The 15,571-nt window shown below is 35.9% G+C and overlaps 1 protein-coding gene across 11 annotated transcripts in view; it reads left to right on the top strand.

The window, feature by feature from the left end:
- Positions 1 to 15,571, top strand: part of CNOT6L (CCR4-NOT transcription complex subunit 6 like) — a 128,503-nt gene that overhangs the window by 96,820 nt on the left and 16,112 nt on the right. For 7 of the 11 annotated variants that reach the window (XM_089912097.1, XM_089912093.1, XM_089912091.1 and 4 more), the window contains 4 exons: positions 4,521 to 4,634; positions 5,243 to 5,394; positions 8,203 to 8,430; positions 10,633 to 10,835. In XM_089912097.1, the coding sequence (XP_089768223.1) occupies positions 4,521 to 4,634; positions 5,243 to 5,394; positions 8,203 to 8,430; positions 10,633 to 10,835 (697 nt within the window). Of the gene's footprint in view, positions 1 to 4,520; positions 4,635 to 5,242; positions 5,395 to 8,202; positions 8,431 to 10,632; positions 10,836 to 15,376; positions 15,570 to 15,571 lie in introns of those variants that run through there. The other 4 variants (XM_089912095.1, XM_022599511.3, XM_089912099.1 and 1 more) reach the window with 2 other exon arrangements.

Genomic DNA, 15,571 nt, shown 5'->3' with positions numbered 1-15,571 from the left:
CTATGCTCTTATTTAATTCTCACTGGAAAGAAGGAATTTTCTTTTCCTTCTCAACTATCTCTTTGGTTCTTCAACTACTGGTGAAGCTGAAATAATAAAATTGAGGATATAACTCTGACCCTTTTAGTATCTCTAAGCCCCAAGGAGGGAGGTGTAAGTTATAATGACATGTGCTCTATTTAGGAAAACTGGTTTTATTTTTCTGAACTTTTTGAAACCAAAGACATTATAAAGCAGATACCTCAAGAAGATTGGGAAGTTTCAAAAGTCAAAACTAGGGCCATACAATTATAAATTATACTAACAATGAGGAAGAAAGTTGGAGGGGTAGTTGGAGGCATCTAATGAACCGGGTAATTGTTCAGGATTCGTTTTAAAAGGAGTGTTTTTTGTTTTGGGTTTTTTTTGTTGTTGTTGTTGTTTTTGATTAAAAAAGTCAATAACCAAGTATGTATTAAAAAAAGAGTTTATGAACCTATGTTCTTTGCCATGAAAATTAAGAAAAAGGGAAAATTGGGTGAAAGTGTTAAGGCAACGAGGAGGATATTTTAAGTAACATGTGCACTGTAAAGGGGTATACCTATGTGGCTTGTGCCATCACTAATTGACGATCAAGAAAAAACCAGAGGTGTGCAACTTCTGTTTTGCTTTCATGGTCTCTGTTGAGGAGAATTATTTTCAAAGTGGAAAGACTAAGACCAGGTAAGGAGGAGATTGGCAAACCAAGAAGAGATTGGTAAGCCAAGAGAGTCACTAAAGTGCCTTAACTAGTTAGGTTTCCATATCAATATAATTATATCCCATGTCCCCATAGTATTAAAATATCTTGCCAAAGTATGATTAGAGGAGTATTGTGTTGGCCACAAAGTTCGTTCGGGTTTTTTCCATAAAATGTTACAGAAAAACTCGAACGGACTCTGTGGCCAACCCAATAGATGGCATGAATATTGGTGTATAGGAAGAGTCCTAATATACTGGGGACAAATAAACCACTTCATTTTTCAAAAAATTGGCGAGCCTCAGTTTTCCTCATCTTTGTAATGGTAATAGTAATACTGTCTGTTGCAATTTGAGTTCTCCAGAAAGAAGACTCCAAGTTAACTTTGGTGTTTAGGAGTTTATTAAGGATCAACAGCTGTGGAAAGGAAGGGGAAAAAGCAGAAATTAGCCTAGAGAGTAGAGCTGTGTTGCAGACCTGGACAGCCTCAGCTGACCCCACCCTGTAGCTTTAGAGCTGAAATGGCCAGTGAGAGTTAACCCAGGAGGGACCAAAATTCCCAGACCTTTATCTTTTGCTTTTGATCTGTAATTGGATACGTGCCACTCCCAGAAGTACTTGACCTTGGTGAGGCAGCTCTCTGCAACTGGAGCAATTCCTGAAGGATTGATGAGGAATCTGGGCAGCATCTCTTCATGTCCACCCCTTTGCAAAGTTTTAACAAATTTTAGGACTAATATGTATGAAGTACCTATCACAGGTCTTGATACAAAGTGGATCCTCAATAACGGACCCCTTTTTTTTAATTATTATTATTTGTACTGCCCTATTGAGAATTTTGATTATTTAAGAGAAGACATATATATACATATAAAATTTATAAAAACTGAAAAGCTGGCAGGGATATTTAATCTTTTGGAAAAACAGAATGTAGTTTCCGAGTACCCTTAATATCTGAATGGGTGAACTAATGGGCAGAAGCTCATGAAATGATACTCAACAGAAATAAAGTCTGCTACTCTTAGATTATTAAAGGAAAGGAAAGAGGAAGAGGTAAAATTATTTGAGAGCACAGAAGAATATTTATATGCAAAAAAGTTCATTACTAAACTAAGTGTTAATTACTATAACGGCATTAGTTATAATAGCTCATATCAGAAGTAAATGTCCAATACAGAATAGTTCAATTATGGTGAATCTGTATAGTGGACTATAATGCAACCATAAAAATTGATTTTTGAAACATATAGTATTTTATAGGGAAACATCCATGGTAGAATGTTCATTAATATAGACCTAGAGTATTATTCTAATTGTATAAAAAATGTGTGCACGTGCATGGAGAAGAGTCTGGGGAAACATACTGACTTGTTGATGGGGGTGTTAGATTGCAAGTGACTTGAAATTTTCTTTATATTTTTAACTCATCCCCAAATCTCTATAATAAACATGTAACTTAATAAAGTCATTTTTTCACTTGTTTGTTTTTAAGCATCTATAAATGCAGGACTGAAGAGACCTGGTTTAAGAGCTAAAAGAACCAGAAAGTTTTAGATATATATTAGTACTTATTTGGCTTATAAATAGCATGGCTGTCCCCAAGTGCAATTTCAGTCTTTATTAACAAAAATACAGTCCAAAATGAGGAAGGCAGTAGTTCATTTTTGCCCAGTTCGAGGTACTGCACCTTTGGGTGAACTTGAGTTTTTCAAATGAACAACTGTTTTACACCATATATCATATAAAGAATTGATGATTTCTTTTCTGGAGAAGACTTGGGGATGATATTTAAAGTAGTGTCAAATGGAAAAGAAATTCCATATTCCTGTAAAGAAATGATGTAGATCTAGTTTTGATGGAAGAAAGATACAGGGAAACAAATTTTAGTTAGGGAAGACAGTTCTAATAATTAGACAATTCTAATAATTAGATATATTAGTTCTAATAATTAGATATTAGATATGGGGGGCGAATATCTAATTATTAGAACCCCTACCAAATAATAGTCTGACTTTGGTAGAAGAAAAATATTCCAATATTAAAAATATAACTATTAAATAGGATTTTCAAACTTTCCTACAGAACCCTAGGTTCCTATAAATAAGCCTTAAGAGTTAATATTTACAAGATATTTCAAAAATTAAATACAGGGCTTCTTCCCTGGTGGCGCAGTGGTTGAGAGTCCGCCTGCTGATGCAGGGGACACAGGTTCGTGCCCCGGTCCGGGAAGATCCCACATGCCGTGGAGCGGCTGGGCCCATGAGCCATGGCCGCTGAGCCTGTGCGTCTGGAGCCTGTGCTCCGCAACGGGAGAGGCCACAACAGTGAGAGGCCCGCGTACAGCAAAAAAAAAAAAAAATTAAATACAAATAATTAAACTGTAATTTAAAAATAACATGTTCACTCAGATGTTTCAGATATCAAATTTTAACACTTTGGAAATTGATAACATGTTCCTGATATGCTGCTTAGTTGACTTGTTGCAGACCTCTGAATTGAGTTTTTGCCTGCTTTCTTTTTCTGAGTTCAAAGTCAGTTATTTACCACTTGTATCTGTGTGTCTGTGTGAATCAGGATTTTTATTATTAATGCTGTGTAACCAAAACAGAATAGAGAAATAAACTGGGTACTGAGACTGATATGACTATAATTATCATCTATACCCTCTGATTTCAAATTTTTATAATCATCAAAACAGATTCGTCATTTTCAGTGATTGATTTATTTAAACCTAATACTGCCTTTATCTGTTTTATGTATAAGAATCTTACCAGAAATTGTTTGAAAAAGGTATTCCACTGCTTAAAGACATTTTTAAAAGTCTGATATGGAGGATGATCAATTCTATCTGTAGAACTTATTTTGAATCTGCCTACTTCTCTTTATTTCTCTTGCCTTAGCCTAAGCCACCATCATCTGTCATCCAAACAACCTCAGAAACTTTCTAATTGTTCTCATAATTCCTGAACTTTGGCTCCTGTAATTCATTCTCTACAATGCAGCTGCAGTGATCTTAAAAAATATAAATCAAATAATAACATATCCTTGCTTAGAACCTGTTCAGTCAGTCTTCTTCCTCTTAATCTCCAACACCATTTCTACCCTTCCGTTCCTTTCTAACCTATAAACATACAAAGTTGTTTGCTGACCCAGGACCTCTCACTTCTTCCTCTGTCTGGAATGCTCCTGATTCCATTCTTCACCTTGGTAGTTCCTCATCCTTCATGTTTCAGTTTAAATATCCCCTCTTTAAGGTAGAGGGTGGAAACTACACTCCCTTTAATCACTCTGGCTTAGGAGTAGGCACCTGACCCGACCTTTTATTCTTCTCAGCGCATCTGAGACATTCAGAATTGGAGCAAGGAGAGGAGTATTATTTCATCTAGCAGTGCCCTGCAACACAGTAAGATGTTAGTATTTTTGAAGGAATGTGTGCAGGCTTCTCTTTCAAAGCTAGGAGGAAGATGGGGTGGGGACCTTTTATAAGAGCAAAGATATCTTTTCTCCACTTAAAACCTAGTGAAAGGTAGACAGTATATTTAGTAGGTTTTGGTTGTTTATAAATACTTCACAAACTTAATAAAACTAGGCTGACAGAGGTTAAATGGCTTGACCAAAGTCATACTGCTATTAAATGACAGTGCTAGACTCAATTCTATTAAATCCTACAATGCTACAATACCTACTTTGGCACTAAGGAAAAGAAATATTAGTGCAGATGCAGAAGCTGTAATCACAGCGAGAGCCATTCCTCATCTTATAGAATCTTTCTTTCTGTTCACTTACATTCACCTAATTCCAGCTTTCTAGTAAAAGCCAGATGGAAAAATCGGCTTCGACTTAGCCGAGATAAGGGTGTGTCCCTGCATTTTCTTGACAGATTTCTTGATGTGGTGAGAATAAAACTGCAAACAGGGTAGGTAGATTTTATTCTTATTTTTTTTAACATCTTTATTGAAGTATAATTGCTTTACATTGTTGTGTTAGTTTCTTCTGTATAACAAAGTGAATCAGCTATACGTATATGTATATCCCCATATCCCCTCCCTCTTGCTGTTCTTTCTTATTAATCTGCTGACTTAGTTAAGGTTGTGTTCACCTTTGAATACCAGAAAATCCCAGCAGTAGCTTAAAGAAGTAGGAGGAGAGTAATTTTCTCACACAAGAGATCCAAAAATGGCAGTCCAGAACTGGTTCAGCTGCTTCTCCATTCAGAGTGGGCTGTCTTTTACCCTCCTGTTTCTCATCACAGGGGCAGAGATATAAAAGGGTAAAGGAATACACACATACACATACATGCACACACACCATCTTTGCTAGGTGGCACTTCCAAGAAAGTTTCTACAGTAATCAGACCTTTTTCCTCTCATTGGCCAGAACTATATCACAAGGCCTCTTGCAGCTAGAAAGTGACTAGGGAGATCAATGAGTAGCATCCATGTCTTGTGCTCCCTTCATTTAATGGCTTTTAGCATGAAAGTCCAATTATCTAATAACATAATACTAATGCATTGTACCTTTTAGATTTACATTGGTGCAGAAGCATACAGTGGAATTTAACCAAGTGGCAATGGCTAATTCAGATGGATCCGAAGCTATGTTGAACAGAGTGATGACAAAAGACAATATTGGTGTCGCTGTGGTATTAGAGGTCCACAAAGAACTATTTGGAGCAGGTGAGTGCAGTTTAAAATATTCTTACAAAAAATAAACACCATCTGAAGTGCAGCGATTCTTGCTGATATTTATTGCGTAGTTATTTTCTTGTCTTTTGAGGAAAGTTAAGGGAAACAGGCTGGAAAATGGCACTAATTGTGTAAAGTGTCATCTATATCTTGGAATATTACTTGCCAGGTAATCTGTAAAAAGAAAAGTCTTTACTATGCCATTAATTCCAAAAGGTTATTTGAAATAAGAATAGTTTTAAGCTGAATTTGGAAATTATGATGATTTGGTTCTCCTTTCAGCCATATTTTTAGCTTCTTGACTGAAATCTTTTGTCTTTAAGGTTAAGTACTTGGCACATTTTCTCTAATTTCTTTGTTATATCTCAGTCATTGTCAGGGTAAGAGCGGCATCTTTTATCTACCTGGTACTTTTGTTTTCCACTTTAGATATTTATAGCTTCCTTCAAAGTAAAAAACTCATTATGTACTTTGCATATCCAGACCTTTTTTTCCCCCTCTCTACTGCCTGCCTTTCAGTATTTCATTGTTTACTTAACTATATTTTAGGTAAGAGCAAGGAGAAGGTGTCAAGACCACATCAGGGCTTTTTTTTTTTTTTACATCTTTATTAGAGTATAATTGCTTTACAATGGTGTGTTAGTTTCTGCTTTATAACAAAGTGAATCAGTTATACATATACATATGTTCCCATATCTCTTCCCTCTTGTGTCTACCTCCCTCCCACCCTCCCTAACCCACCCCTCCAGGCGGTCACAAAGCACCGAGCTGATCTCCCTGTGCTATGCGGCTGCTTCCCACTAGCTATCTACCTTACATTTGGTAGTGTATATATGTCCATGATTTTTTTCTACCTGTAGAAGAAAAGATTTTTGCCTTAAGTACTGATTGAATTATTCAGACCATGCGTATCTGTCAAACCTCCTTTTCTCACTGTTCTTCAGTTTATCCATCATCAAAGATAATCAGTCTTTGATGTGAGATTTTAAATTCCTTCTTCTTTTGTAGCCTCTCCATTTTTACTGACTTTTATGTCCTTTCCAGTCTCATTCTTCTCAAAAGTTTGGTACCTTTTTTTCTGGTAATGCGAACATTGAATTTCTTTTAGTTTTACTCTCCTTTTAATTTGCAGAAGAGTAATTACAAATTATACAGTTAAAACTTTCACATTCTGAAATACCTCTCTCTTATACTCCTGGAAGAGTAATTTAATATTATAGAAGGTGCTTATGGCCTTTTTGAAGGGGCAAGTTTTTAATATTTAGTATAGTGAACATTTAATCTACAGCCAAAAGTGACACTGTAAAACTCCTAGGGAAAGAAGAGAGCTTAGAGAACGATCAGATTGCTTTAAAAATGACCATTTCTGTCACATATGAAAGATACTTCAGTTATTTGTTTACTCAACATTATTATAGCTTGGTAAGACGGAAACTTTACCAAAATAGTAGGCTAAGAAAATCAGGTCTTTCTGCAGAGTTTATATTTTTAATAGAAAATGTTAAGAGATACTTATAGAAATTCTATAGAAAAAATAATTTTGTATGTATCTAATATTCCAGCAGTACAAAAGTACATAGAGTAAAACGTGAGAGTCCCTTCATCTTATTCATACCCTCTCGGAGTAACTCTTATTCATTCTTTACACATTACTAACGTACATGTGTATAGTTTTATTTAAATGGCATCGTACAATGCATATTGAGTTTTGAGCCTTAAAAACTTTATGGACACTTTTTTTCTCTGTCAGTACACAGTTTTCACAGTTTGCCCCTTCAGAGGTGCTTATGGCCTCTTTGAAAGGGCAAGTTTTTTAGTGTGTTATCCTCATCCACCATGTTAATATTTATTTTGACAGAATTATAAAACAGTATTTTAGGGGAAAAAATAACCTTAGAGATTTTATAGTTGAATACCTCATTGTCCAAATGAGGTATTCAACTGAACACCAGCATGGCTAAGTGATTAGAAATAAAGGTTAGTAATTAGTAATAAAGCCAAGTCTGAAACCCATGTCCAGACTTTGAGAGCACACTACTCCCTAATTCTCAATTTTTAAATTACTTCTTTTGGGTGTGTGGTATGAATTTGTTTTGGTAGCAGATTCATAACAAATTCACTGCCTTACTTTATTTTGTATAGGTTAATATAATGTTACTGCCTCTTACTGCTGACCCTGTCACTGGTGTGCTCAGGAAATGCAAGGTGAATACGTACTGGGCAGTAGGAAGAACTTAAATTAAGGTTTAGGTGATTCAAGTAACTGAAAACCTACCTCTCACTAGGTTATTGTGGTGTTTAAATGACAGAGATATTTAAGCTGCTTGTTCACACTAAGCTCAGCAAATCAAGGTACTCTAACTAATCGTTGGTTACATCACAGTATAGTTCCTAACTTGGGTAGAGAGCAGGAGTTGGCAGACTTTTTCTGTAAAGGGCCAGGTTGTTAATAGTTTAGGCTCTGAGGGCCACATATGGCCTCTATCACAATCTTCTAAAAAATGTTTGGTAGACTCTTTAAAAATGTAAAACCAGCCTTAGCTCATGCAGGTTGTACAAAAACAGGTGGTTGGCCAGACTTGGCCTGTGGGCTGCAGTTTGTCGACCCCCATGTTGGGATTACCAGAATCTCAGCACTTTAGCTTCTAAGAACTACTTTATGAGATAAAGGGGAAAATATAAATGAATGGAAAAGAATAAAGAAGTGGTTATGGGTTTGGGGGAGAAAACCTTAAGATACTGCTTTTTTGATACATAAAGTATAATCTTAACCTTTGTTTCCCTAATGCTTAAATTTAGGTATGAAGCCTATTCATGCTGCAGACAAACAGCTGCTTATAGTGGCAAATGCCCACATGCATTGGGACCCAGAGTATTCTGATGTGAAACTCATTCAGACCATGATGTTTGTCTCAGAGGTTAAAAACATTCTGGAGAAAGCCTCAAGTAGGCCTGGCAGCCCAACTGCAGATCCTAATTCCATCCCGCTGGTGCTATGTGCAGATCTTAATTCATTGCCAGATTCAGGTATTTATAACGTCATTTCCTCTTCGCTTTCAGTTTTGTTTTTACTTCTAGTTGAAAGGTCAGTTAGCTCTTAACTTTTGAGTAGAGACTTTCTCTTCTAAATTAGAGAGTGTATCAGTAAGAATCCCAGGAATGGGACATGGAGTAATTGAGGAGAGTTTATTTAGTTAAGCTATTTCCAAAGATGTGTGCAGGGTTAGGGACACAAAACAATGAGTGATGCAGTACCCTGCCACTAGGGGAGATAGGGACCCTTCACCACCTGTACACCTAAGGGGGAAAAGTGGTGGGAGCTGTTATCAGAACTCGGAAAAAAAATAGTTACGAGGAGAGGGCCGTGTAATAGGAGTCATGGATTTGAATTGGGTTGCGATCAATCCCTTGCAAACTGACAAGCCAGGGGAATATATATCCCTGCCTCACTCTGCTACTGTCCTCTGATCTCTCGCCACTGCTGTCCATTGACCAAATCCAACTAGAAGCTAGAGCGGGGAGGGGTTTGCAGTTGATGCAAGTAAAGGTCAGCCTCCTGCCGCACAGAATACAGTGGAGAAGGGTGACCTGAAGAAGCAACCAGAAAATATTCAGCACAGGTAGCTATCTAGTTTAATAATGTTGGCAACCTTTAAGTGAATTCATTAAATGATGCTTGAATTCTGATATTAGGTGCAGAAGAGTAATCAAAATTATCTTAGGATTTCACATTACTTCTTGAGCTCCACTTAACTACTTTATGTCCTAGCTTAAATTATTTTAGATCTTTGTAAAAAATCAGTTCTGCACTTAGATATTAAAATTCAAATATAAAACATTATAGTATCACAGTTTTGCTACTACTGAGGCATATTCTAAATTTTGTATATTTTCAATAAGCTACTTTAAATTGTTTAAAATAACCACTCAAGAATAAATATAACATAACCCAAATGCCTACAACTGTAATATTAATAAAAGTCTCAAATCTAGAAAACACCTTTGCTTTTTCTCCTTAGCAAATAAATGTCGAAATCGTCCTTTCACAAGTGTTTGTATTCAGCCCCTAGGCTCATTGACACCTTAACCATGTCCTCCTTTTTTAATCCTTTTCTTTTCTTGAGTAAATTGCTCTCAAGCACAGGTTTCCCCCATCTCATTTGATTTGGTTATAAGCCAATGAGCTATCATTTGGCATCACAGCATGCCGAGTTGACTCAAGCCAGACTGTCAGGGCTGGATCCTGGTTCTGCCACTTAGGAGCTATGCAATCTATGGCTAAGTTCCTCATTTTTAAATAAAGGGGTAATCATTTTATCCACGTCATAGAGTTGTTTGTAAGGTTTAAGTGTGTAAGGCTCTTACAACAGTGCCTGACATGTAGTAACTGCTAGATAAATGATGGCTCCTTTTCAGCTATTCACAATACTGATGTTGTGCTCATCATTTATTCATTATATATGTTGCTGTCATTCCTGATCACAAATAGAAAGAGATGACTGACAAACTTTAGTAATCATCATCGTCATAAGAAGGGTTGTGGTACTTTTTTCATGTTTACTTATTCAGTGGAAGTGGTGAGCTTTTTCTGAATGCCTCTGCTCTCTTCAGCTTTTTAGACACATCTAATATTTTTGACCAAGTGGTATACCTCCAGCGTATAATGTACTGTTTAGTGTCACTGCAGCTCAAAACAAAGAATGATGTGGCCTAGCTGAAGCTAGACATTGCAGTGTTGAAGATGCAAAATCTATTTTTATTGTCAATGATTTAAAATTTTTTATTATGTATGCTATATTTTACATATTCCAGAAGTTGTTGATGGACTGCATAGAATGTTGAAATGCTAAAGAGATAGTGCTTTGCAATAACATTCTAAGAATATTTAGGGTCAAGACCCTCCTGGTGAATGCCATCCTAGACCCTGGGAATCATCTTCAGCTTGAAGAACCATTAAGAAAACTGAAGATGTTTCTGGGTGATCAGGACATTTTGCTCTGGAGTAGGCAAATACACCTCAGTGTGATGGAACCATATGAAGTTGCTGATACTTGATTTTTTTTTAGCATCAACAACAAAAAGGCAGTTTCATATGTAAAAGTAAATATTCAGTATAATAAAACCACTCTGAACTTGGTGCATGCACCTGGCAACAGATTTTGGCCAATGAAGTCTTCTGTAAGGTCTAAGTGCTAAATGGTAGTGTTTCTTCCTTCTTTATTCTACTAGGTGTCGTGGAATATTTAAGCAATGGAGGAGTAGCTGACAACCATAAAGACTTCAAGGAACTAAGGTACAATGAGTGTCTTATGAACTTCAGCTGCAATGGAAAGAATGGAAGCTCAGAAGGGAGAATCACACATGGCTTCCAACTGAAGAGCGCCTATGAAAATAACTTGATGCCTTACACCAATTACACCTTTGATTTCAAAGTAAGTGACAGCCTCTGGGTTGGCATAGAAATTATGTCAAATGCAAACATATGACAAGAAAGATATGTGTTATTTATGCTTAACAGTGTAATCTTCAGGATTTTTTACATTCTCAAAATGTCTTGGCTAAGTGTGCACGTAATGTAAGGAGGTTTCTTAGGTTTTGTGGTGGTTATTGTTGACTTGAGAATCCTCTTTGAACCCTTATTTGTTCAAATTTCAAATAACCGTGATAATAGCAAAAAATTCCGAAATACTTTACTATGTGTGTGCCAGGCACTGTTCAAAAGCACTTTATATTTATTAATATAGTTAATCTTCACTTGTCCATACCATCCCTGACTTTCAGTAAGGATCCAAATAATAAGCAGCCTGATATAGCTACATTCATCTTGAATGAATTTGTAGAGTATTCCCTCAAAATTTTCGTAGTACTTTCCATTGATATCTTATTTATCTTTAAATTTTCCAGGTTTCTTGGTGAGATGGGCTAGAGAAAGTTGTGCTTAGGGTCTATTTTATATCCATGTTGTCATACTAATCAATGCCCAGACAGTAGACCATTCCAGCTTAGTAAAAGGACAAGAAAGATTTTTTTTTTTCGCAAAATAAGAAAAAAAAAAATTAGAGGGCCAGTTGTTCTTTTGAAACATTGATTGGCAGTGATTTTCTGTAGTCAGTCCCTTTCCCTTTGCCAGTTTTCTAATCACTCTGCCTGTAGCTCTTCTATTGTACCTTTGTTTGACTTTCTGGCGTTTCAGGCATCTATCCTAAAGTCTTATACTATGCTGAAAAAATGTAGATGTTAGAAAGTGGTTAGGAGTAAGAATCCTAGATGGGGAATTTAATAAAATACCAAAGGAAATTTACGAATTGGGCTCTTACACATCTCCGATAACCTTTTTCCATTTTCAGTGCTTGTTAGCCCCTTTCCAAGAAACAGATAGTAGGAAGAAGAAAGGAAATTTGTGTGCTTATGTTATTGGTCAGTTTTTGTAATCAAGAAGTGGAAAAGAATTGTTTAGAAGTTGAATCTAATTTTAGTATTTTTGCTGTTAGAGTAGAAAATACTATTCAGAGATAATTGATTTTGTTCAGATCACTCATATGCAGTAATGTGCTGGTACATATTTAATAATCAGCTTTCTGAGAAAAAAAAGAAGCCCAAATTTGTAGTGTTTGCTGATTTCTGTGGTACGTGTACTCCCATTGTAGTAGATTTCAAGCTCCCAACGTCATACCATTGAACACAGAGTCGGGATGAAGTGCTAAGAAAGCAAGTACTAGCTGACTCTATCATACCATGGCTTCTTGTGTAAGCTTAAAGGAAAACCTCGGGACTTAATGATACACAGATTACTGTAGGTTAAATCCTATACAGTGGTATATAATACAGCTCTGCCAGCACAGCACAACCCAGAAAACCTAAAATAAAGTTCCTTAAAATAAGTGTTCAGTAATTCTACAACTCTTATTGTTCTTTTGGTTTGTGTATAGGTAAAAAGACCAAATCATTTCTACCTTAACTAGGCTTTTATAAAGGTTACTTTTACCTTATCCACAAAGTAAAAATTAGGGAAATAATGTTTAGAATATTAATCTAAGCCATCTTCCTCGATCATCTGAGTTGTTTTCAAGTCTTTTGTTGATGTTTCTTCAAAAGAACTTACATGTATTAATAAGTGAATAAAAGAATCTTATTGAAGCATTTATGTTGTCTAAAGAAGTACAGTTAAAGAACCAAAAGTGCATGGTTCAGAGAGTGTTTGATGTTAGCATATGTAGGATAGGATGAGAAATGGCAGAACTATAAATCCGCGCGAGAGAGCCATGAATGGGGAGGATAAATAACGCTGGCTGGCTGGGTAGATGGATGGGAGGGTGGAATAGGATGGAAAAGAAGGATGACCAGAGAACAAACTAAGGGCATACCTGACTAGAGAGAATTAAGCTCTTGGTCCAAGTAGCAGACAATAAACTTTTCAATTTCTTACAAAGCATTTTATGTAATTAGTGCTGTGCCAATATTGAAGGCAGCTGGTAAAAAAGGATAGGTAACATCAAATGTAAAAATGTCTTGTGATTAGCATTAAATACAGATCGAAGTATAGTATTCTGCCATTGCATCAATGGAGTACTGTTAAACTTTGTTTACTTGGCTTAGCATTTTTTACTTACTTGGTTCTCAAATAAATTAGAAATGTAGAAACGTGGTATTTAGAACTCAGAGTCATTTAATCTAGAACTGATTTGGAATGACTTGAAGGGTAAGCAGTTAGGAGAATTACTTGTAGACAAGGTTTCTTAGTGAGTTTAGGTTGCCATAACAGAATACCATAAACTGTGTGGCTTATAAAACAACAGAAATTTATTTCTCACAGTTCTGGAGGCTTGAAGCGTAAGATCAGGTGCCAGCATGGTCACGTTCTAATGAGGGTCCTCTTCTGGGTTGCAGACAGCTGTTTTCTCGTTGCATCCTCACATGGCGGAGTGAGAGCTCTCTGGGGTCTCTTTTTATAGAGCACTAATCCCATTCATGAGGGTTCCATCTTTATGACCTAATCACCTGCCAAAAGCCCCACCCTCTTATACCATCAGGTTAGGGGTTAGGATTTCAACATAGAAATTTGGGGGGAACACAAACATTCAGTTCGTAACATCAGATAAGTTGAATAAACAGCCTAATTCAAACTTGCCGCTGCTTTCACCATCACCTGCCCCCCCCTCCTGTCCCGCGCCAATCTAAGGGTGTGTCTGAACCATTTAATGAAAAAAGGAAGGACAGTTTTCCTATTATGTCAAGTAGTAAATCTTTCTGTTACACATTGTGAAATTTATAGTGTATAATTTTCTCACATTCTTTTACAAAACAAAACTTAGCATAATGTTACCTCAAACTATTTTCATTGTTTTTACTTTTTTCTCATATACACTTCTATAGACTTACCTATAGACTTTACTAATATAAAGACTTTTCCCACCTTTTCATGATCTGTTAAAAAAAGAAACAGTTTGAATCAGAAAAGGTTAAGAATCGTTAGTCTATAACCTTCTTTGTGAATATGATACAGTGTACAAGGTGTATATATGTATAAATACTTGGGCGAGTTCAGACATGAACTTGCTAAGGTTTTTGATTAGAGCTTTTACTCTGGGTGTTTCAAACCAAGAAAACAGTTACAAGTGATATCTCCAGTTCTTACTTTCTGGAATGTTTAACATCGTTATTGGGGCCTATGTTTGCAAAGGATTCTCTAACTCTAGTAGCTAATGTGCATAATGCTACTTTATAATAAAGTGATAAGTTATAAGAGGTTTTATTCAACATAACTAATTGAAAATGTTTTGTTTGTGTTTTGTTTAAAACACAAATGTTTTAAATGTGTTTGCTGAAGTAAAGGGTGGTCTCATAAAAGAAAGTAAAACCACTGAAACTCTTGTCAACCCTTTTCCTAAAATGTCACTGCAAAACTAGGCATTAGCCAAAATGAAGGGATAAAAATACATTGTATTAATATTTCTTGACTATTTGGATTTGGAGCATTAATGGCAGAAAGTACTCCCCTGGATTCACGTAGGTTCCTTAATCTGTGGTAAAGTAAGGTTAAAGTATCTAATGTTGAATAAGGCCCTCTCCCTCAAAAGGACTGTTTTGTTGTTTTGGTCTTGGTCATGTCAAAATCAGCAAACTAAGGTAATTGTTTCCGAAATTTCACAGTATAATTTTTTTCATTGAATTCTTGTTTTTTTCTTTTAATAAAGTAGCCCATTTCACTGTGATACCATTTAAAAATATTAGCTAGAACTCACTGTGTATAGTATTTATGAATAGGTATTTCCAGGTGTGGAACTCTTTCTTCATACTTGGGCTCAGTCTCTCTTGATGTGGGAAGGAAGAAATCTGACTTCACACTCTTGCATACATAGCCTGGGGCAAAAAAAGCACACTAGTTTTGAAACTTACTGATCAGATAAACCGAATCATCTAGCTCTGAGAGATACAACTGAATACATAGATAGGTCTTTACTGAATGTTTTTTGCTGAGGTACTGTTGTGCAGCAAGGAATCCAGAATTTATAGTACACCAGGATTTGTGAAAGTGAATATTCTAAACTTAAGAACAGATTAGAATGATTAAATGTGTGCAGTATTTTGTATATATGTATAAAATTTGGGAAAGCTGAACTAGGATTAGCAAATCTGAAAACATGCTTTACAGTGGCTTCATTCAGATGTGTTTGATTGATGTACAAATAACTGAATATCATACCAGTTATCATTACAAAAATTATTCTTGTCATAACTTTTCATTAACTTTGTATATGTTTGTATAAATATTCTGATTTTCTGTTTATTGTAACAGAGTCAGTGCAGTTTCCATATTGTTTATACTGATAAATTAGATTTCACTGACCCAAGCAAGCCAGTTCTAAAGATGCCTAGACATGATTTGGTGTGCTTAGCTTCTCAATTTGCTTACCACTTATGCACATGTGCAAGGCTTTATGATTCCACTAGGGTACTGTGTTTCCCTGTCCAGCCACCTTTATTTCATGTAATACCCATTCAAGATTTGAGCTCTATTTGACCCATTGTGAAGACAGCAGGTGTACCAGAAATACAGGTTACTCAGGTATTTGGCTTTTACAAATTATGAATTGTTCTTTTATATATCTTAAGTTTTTCTTTTATCTAAGCATATATTTTTCTTTTTTTCCCAACTCCCAATCTCTTT

The sequence above is a fragment of the Delphinapterus leucas genome, chromosome 5 (assembly GCF_059928025.1).
Source record: "Delphinapterus leucas isolate spDelLeu-1000000601 "Yukka" chromosome 5, BTC_Dleu_Yukka2, whole genome shotgun sequence".
NCBI classification, from domain to species: Eukaryota; Metazoa; Chordata; class Mammalia; order Artiodactyla; family Monodontidae; genus Delphinapterus; species Delphinapterus leucas.
The sequence above is the reverse complement of the archived record's forward strand: the minus strand, read 5'-3'. Positions and strand labels throughout refer to the sequence as shown.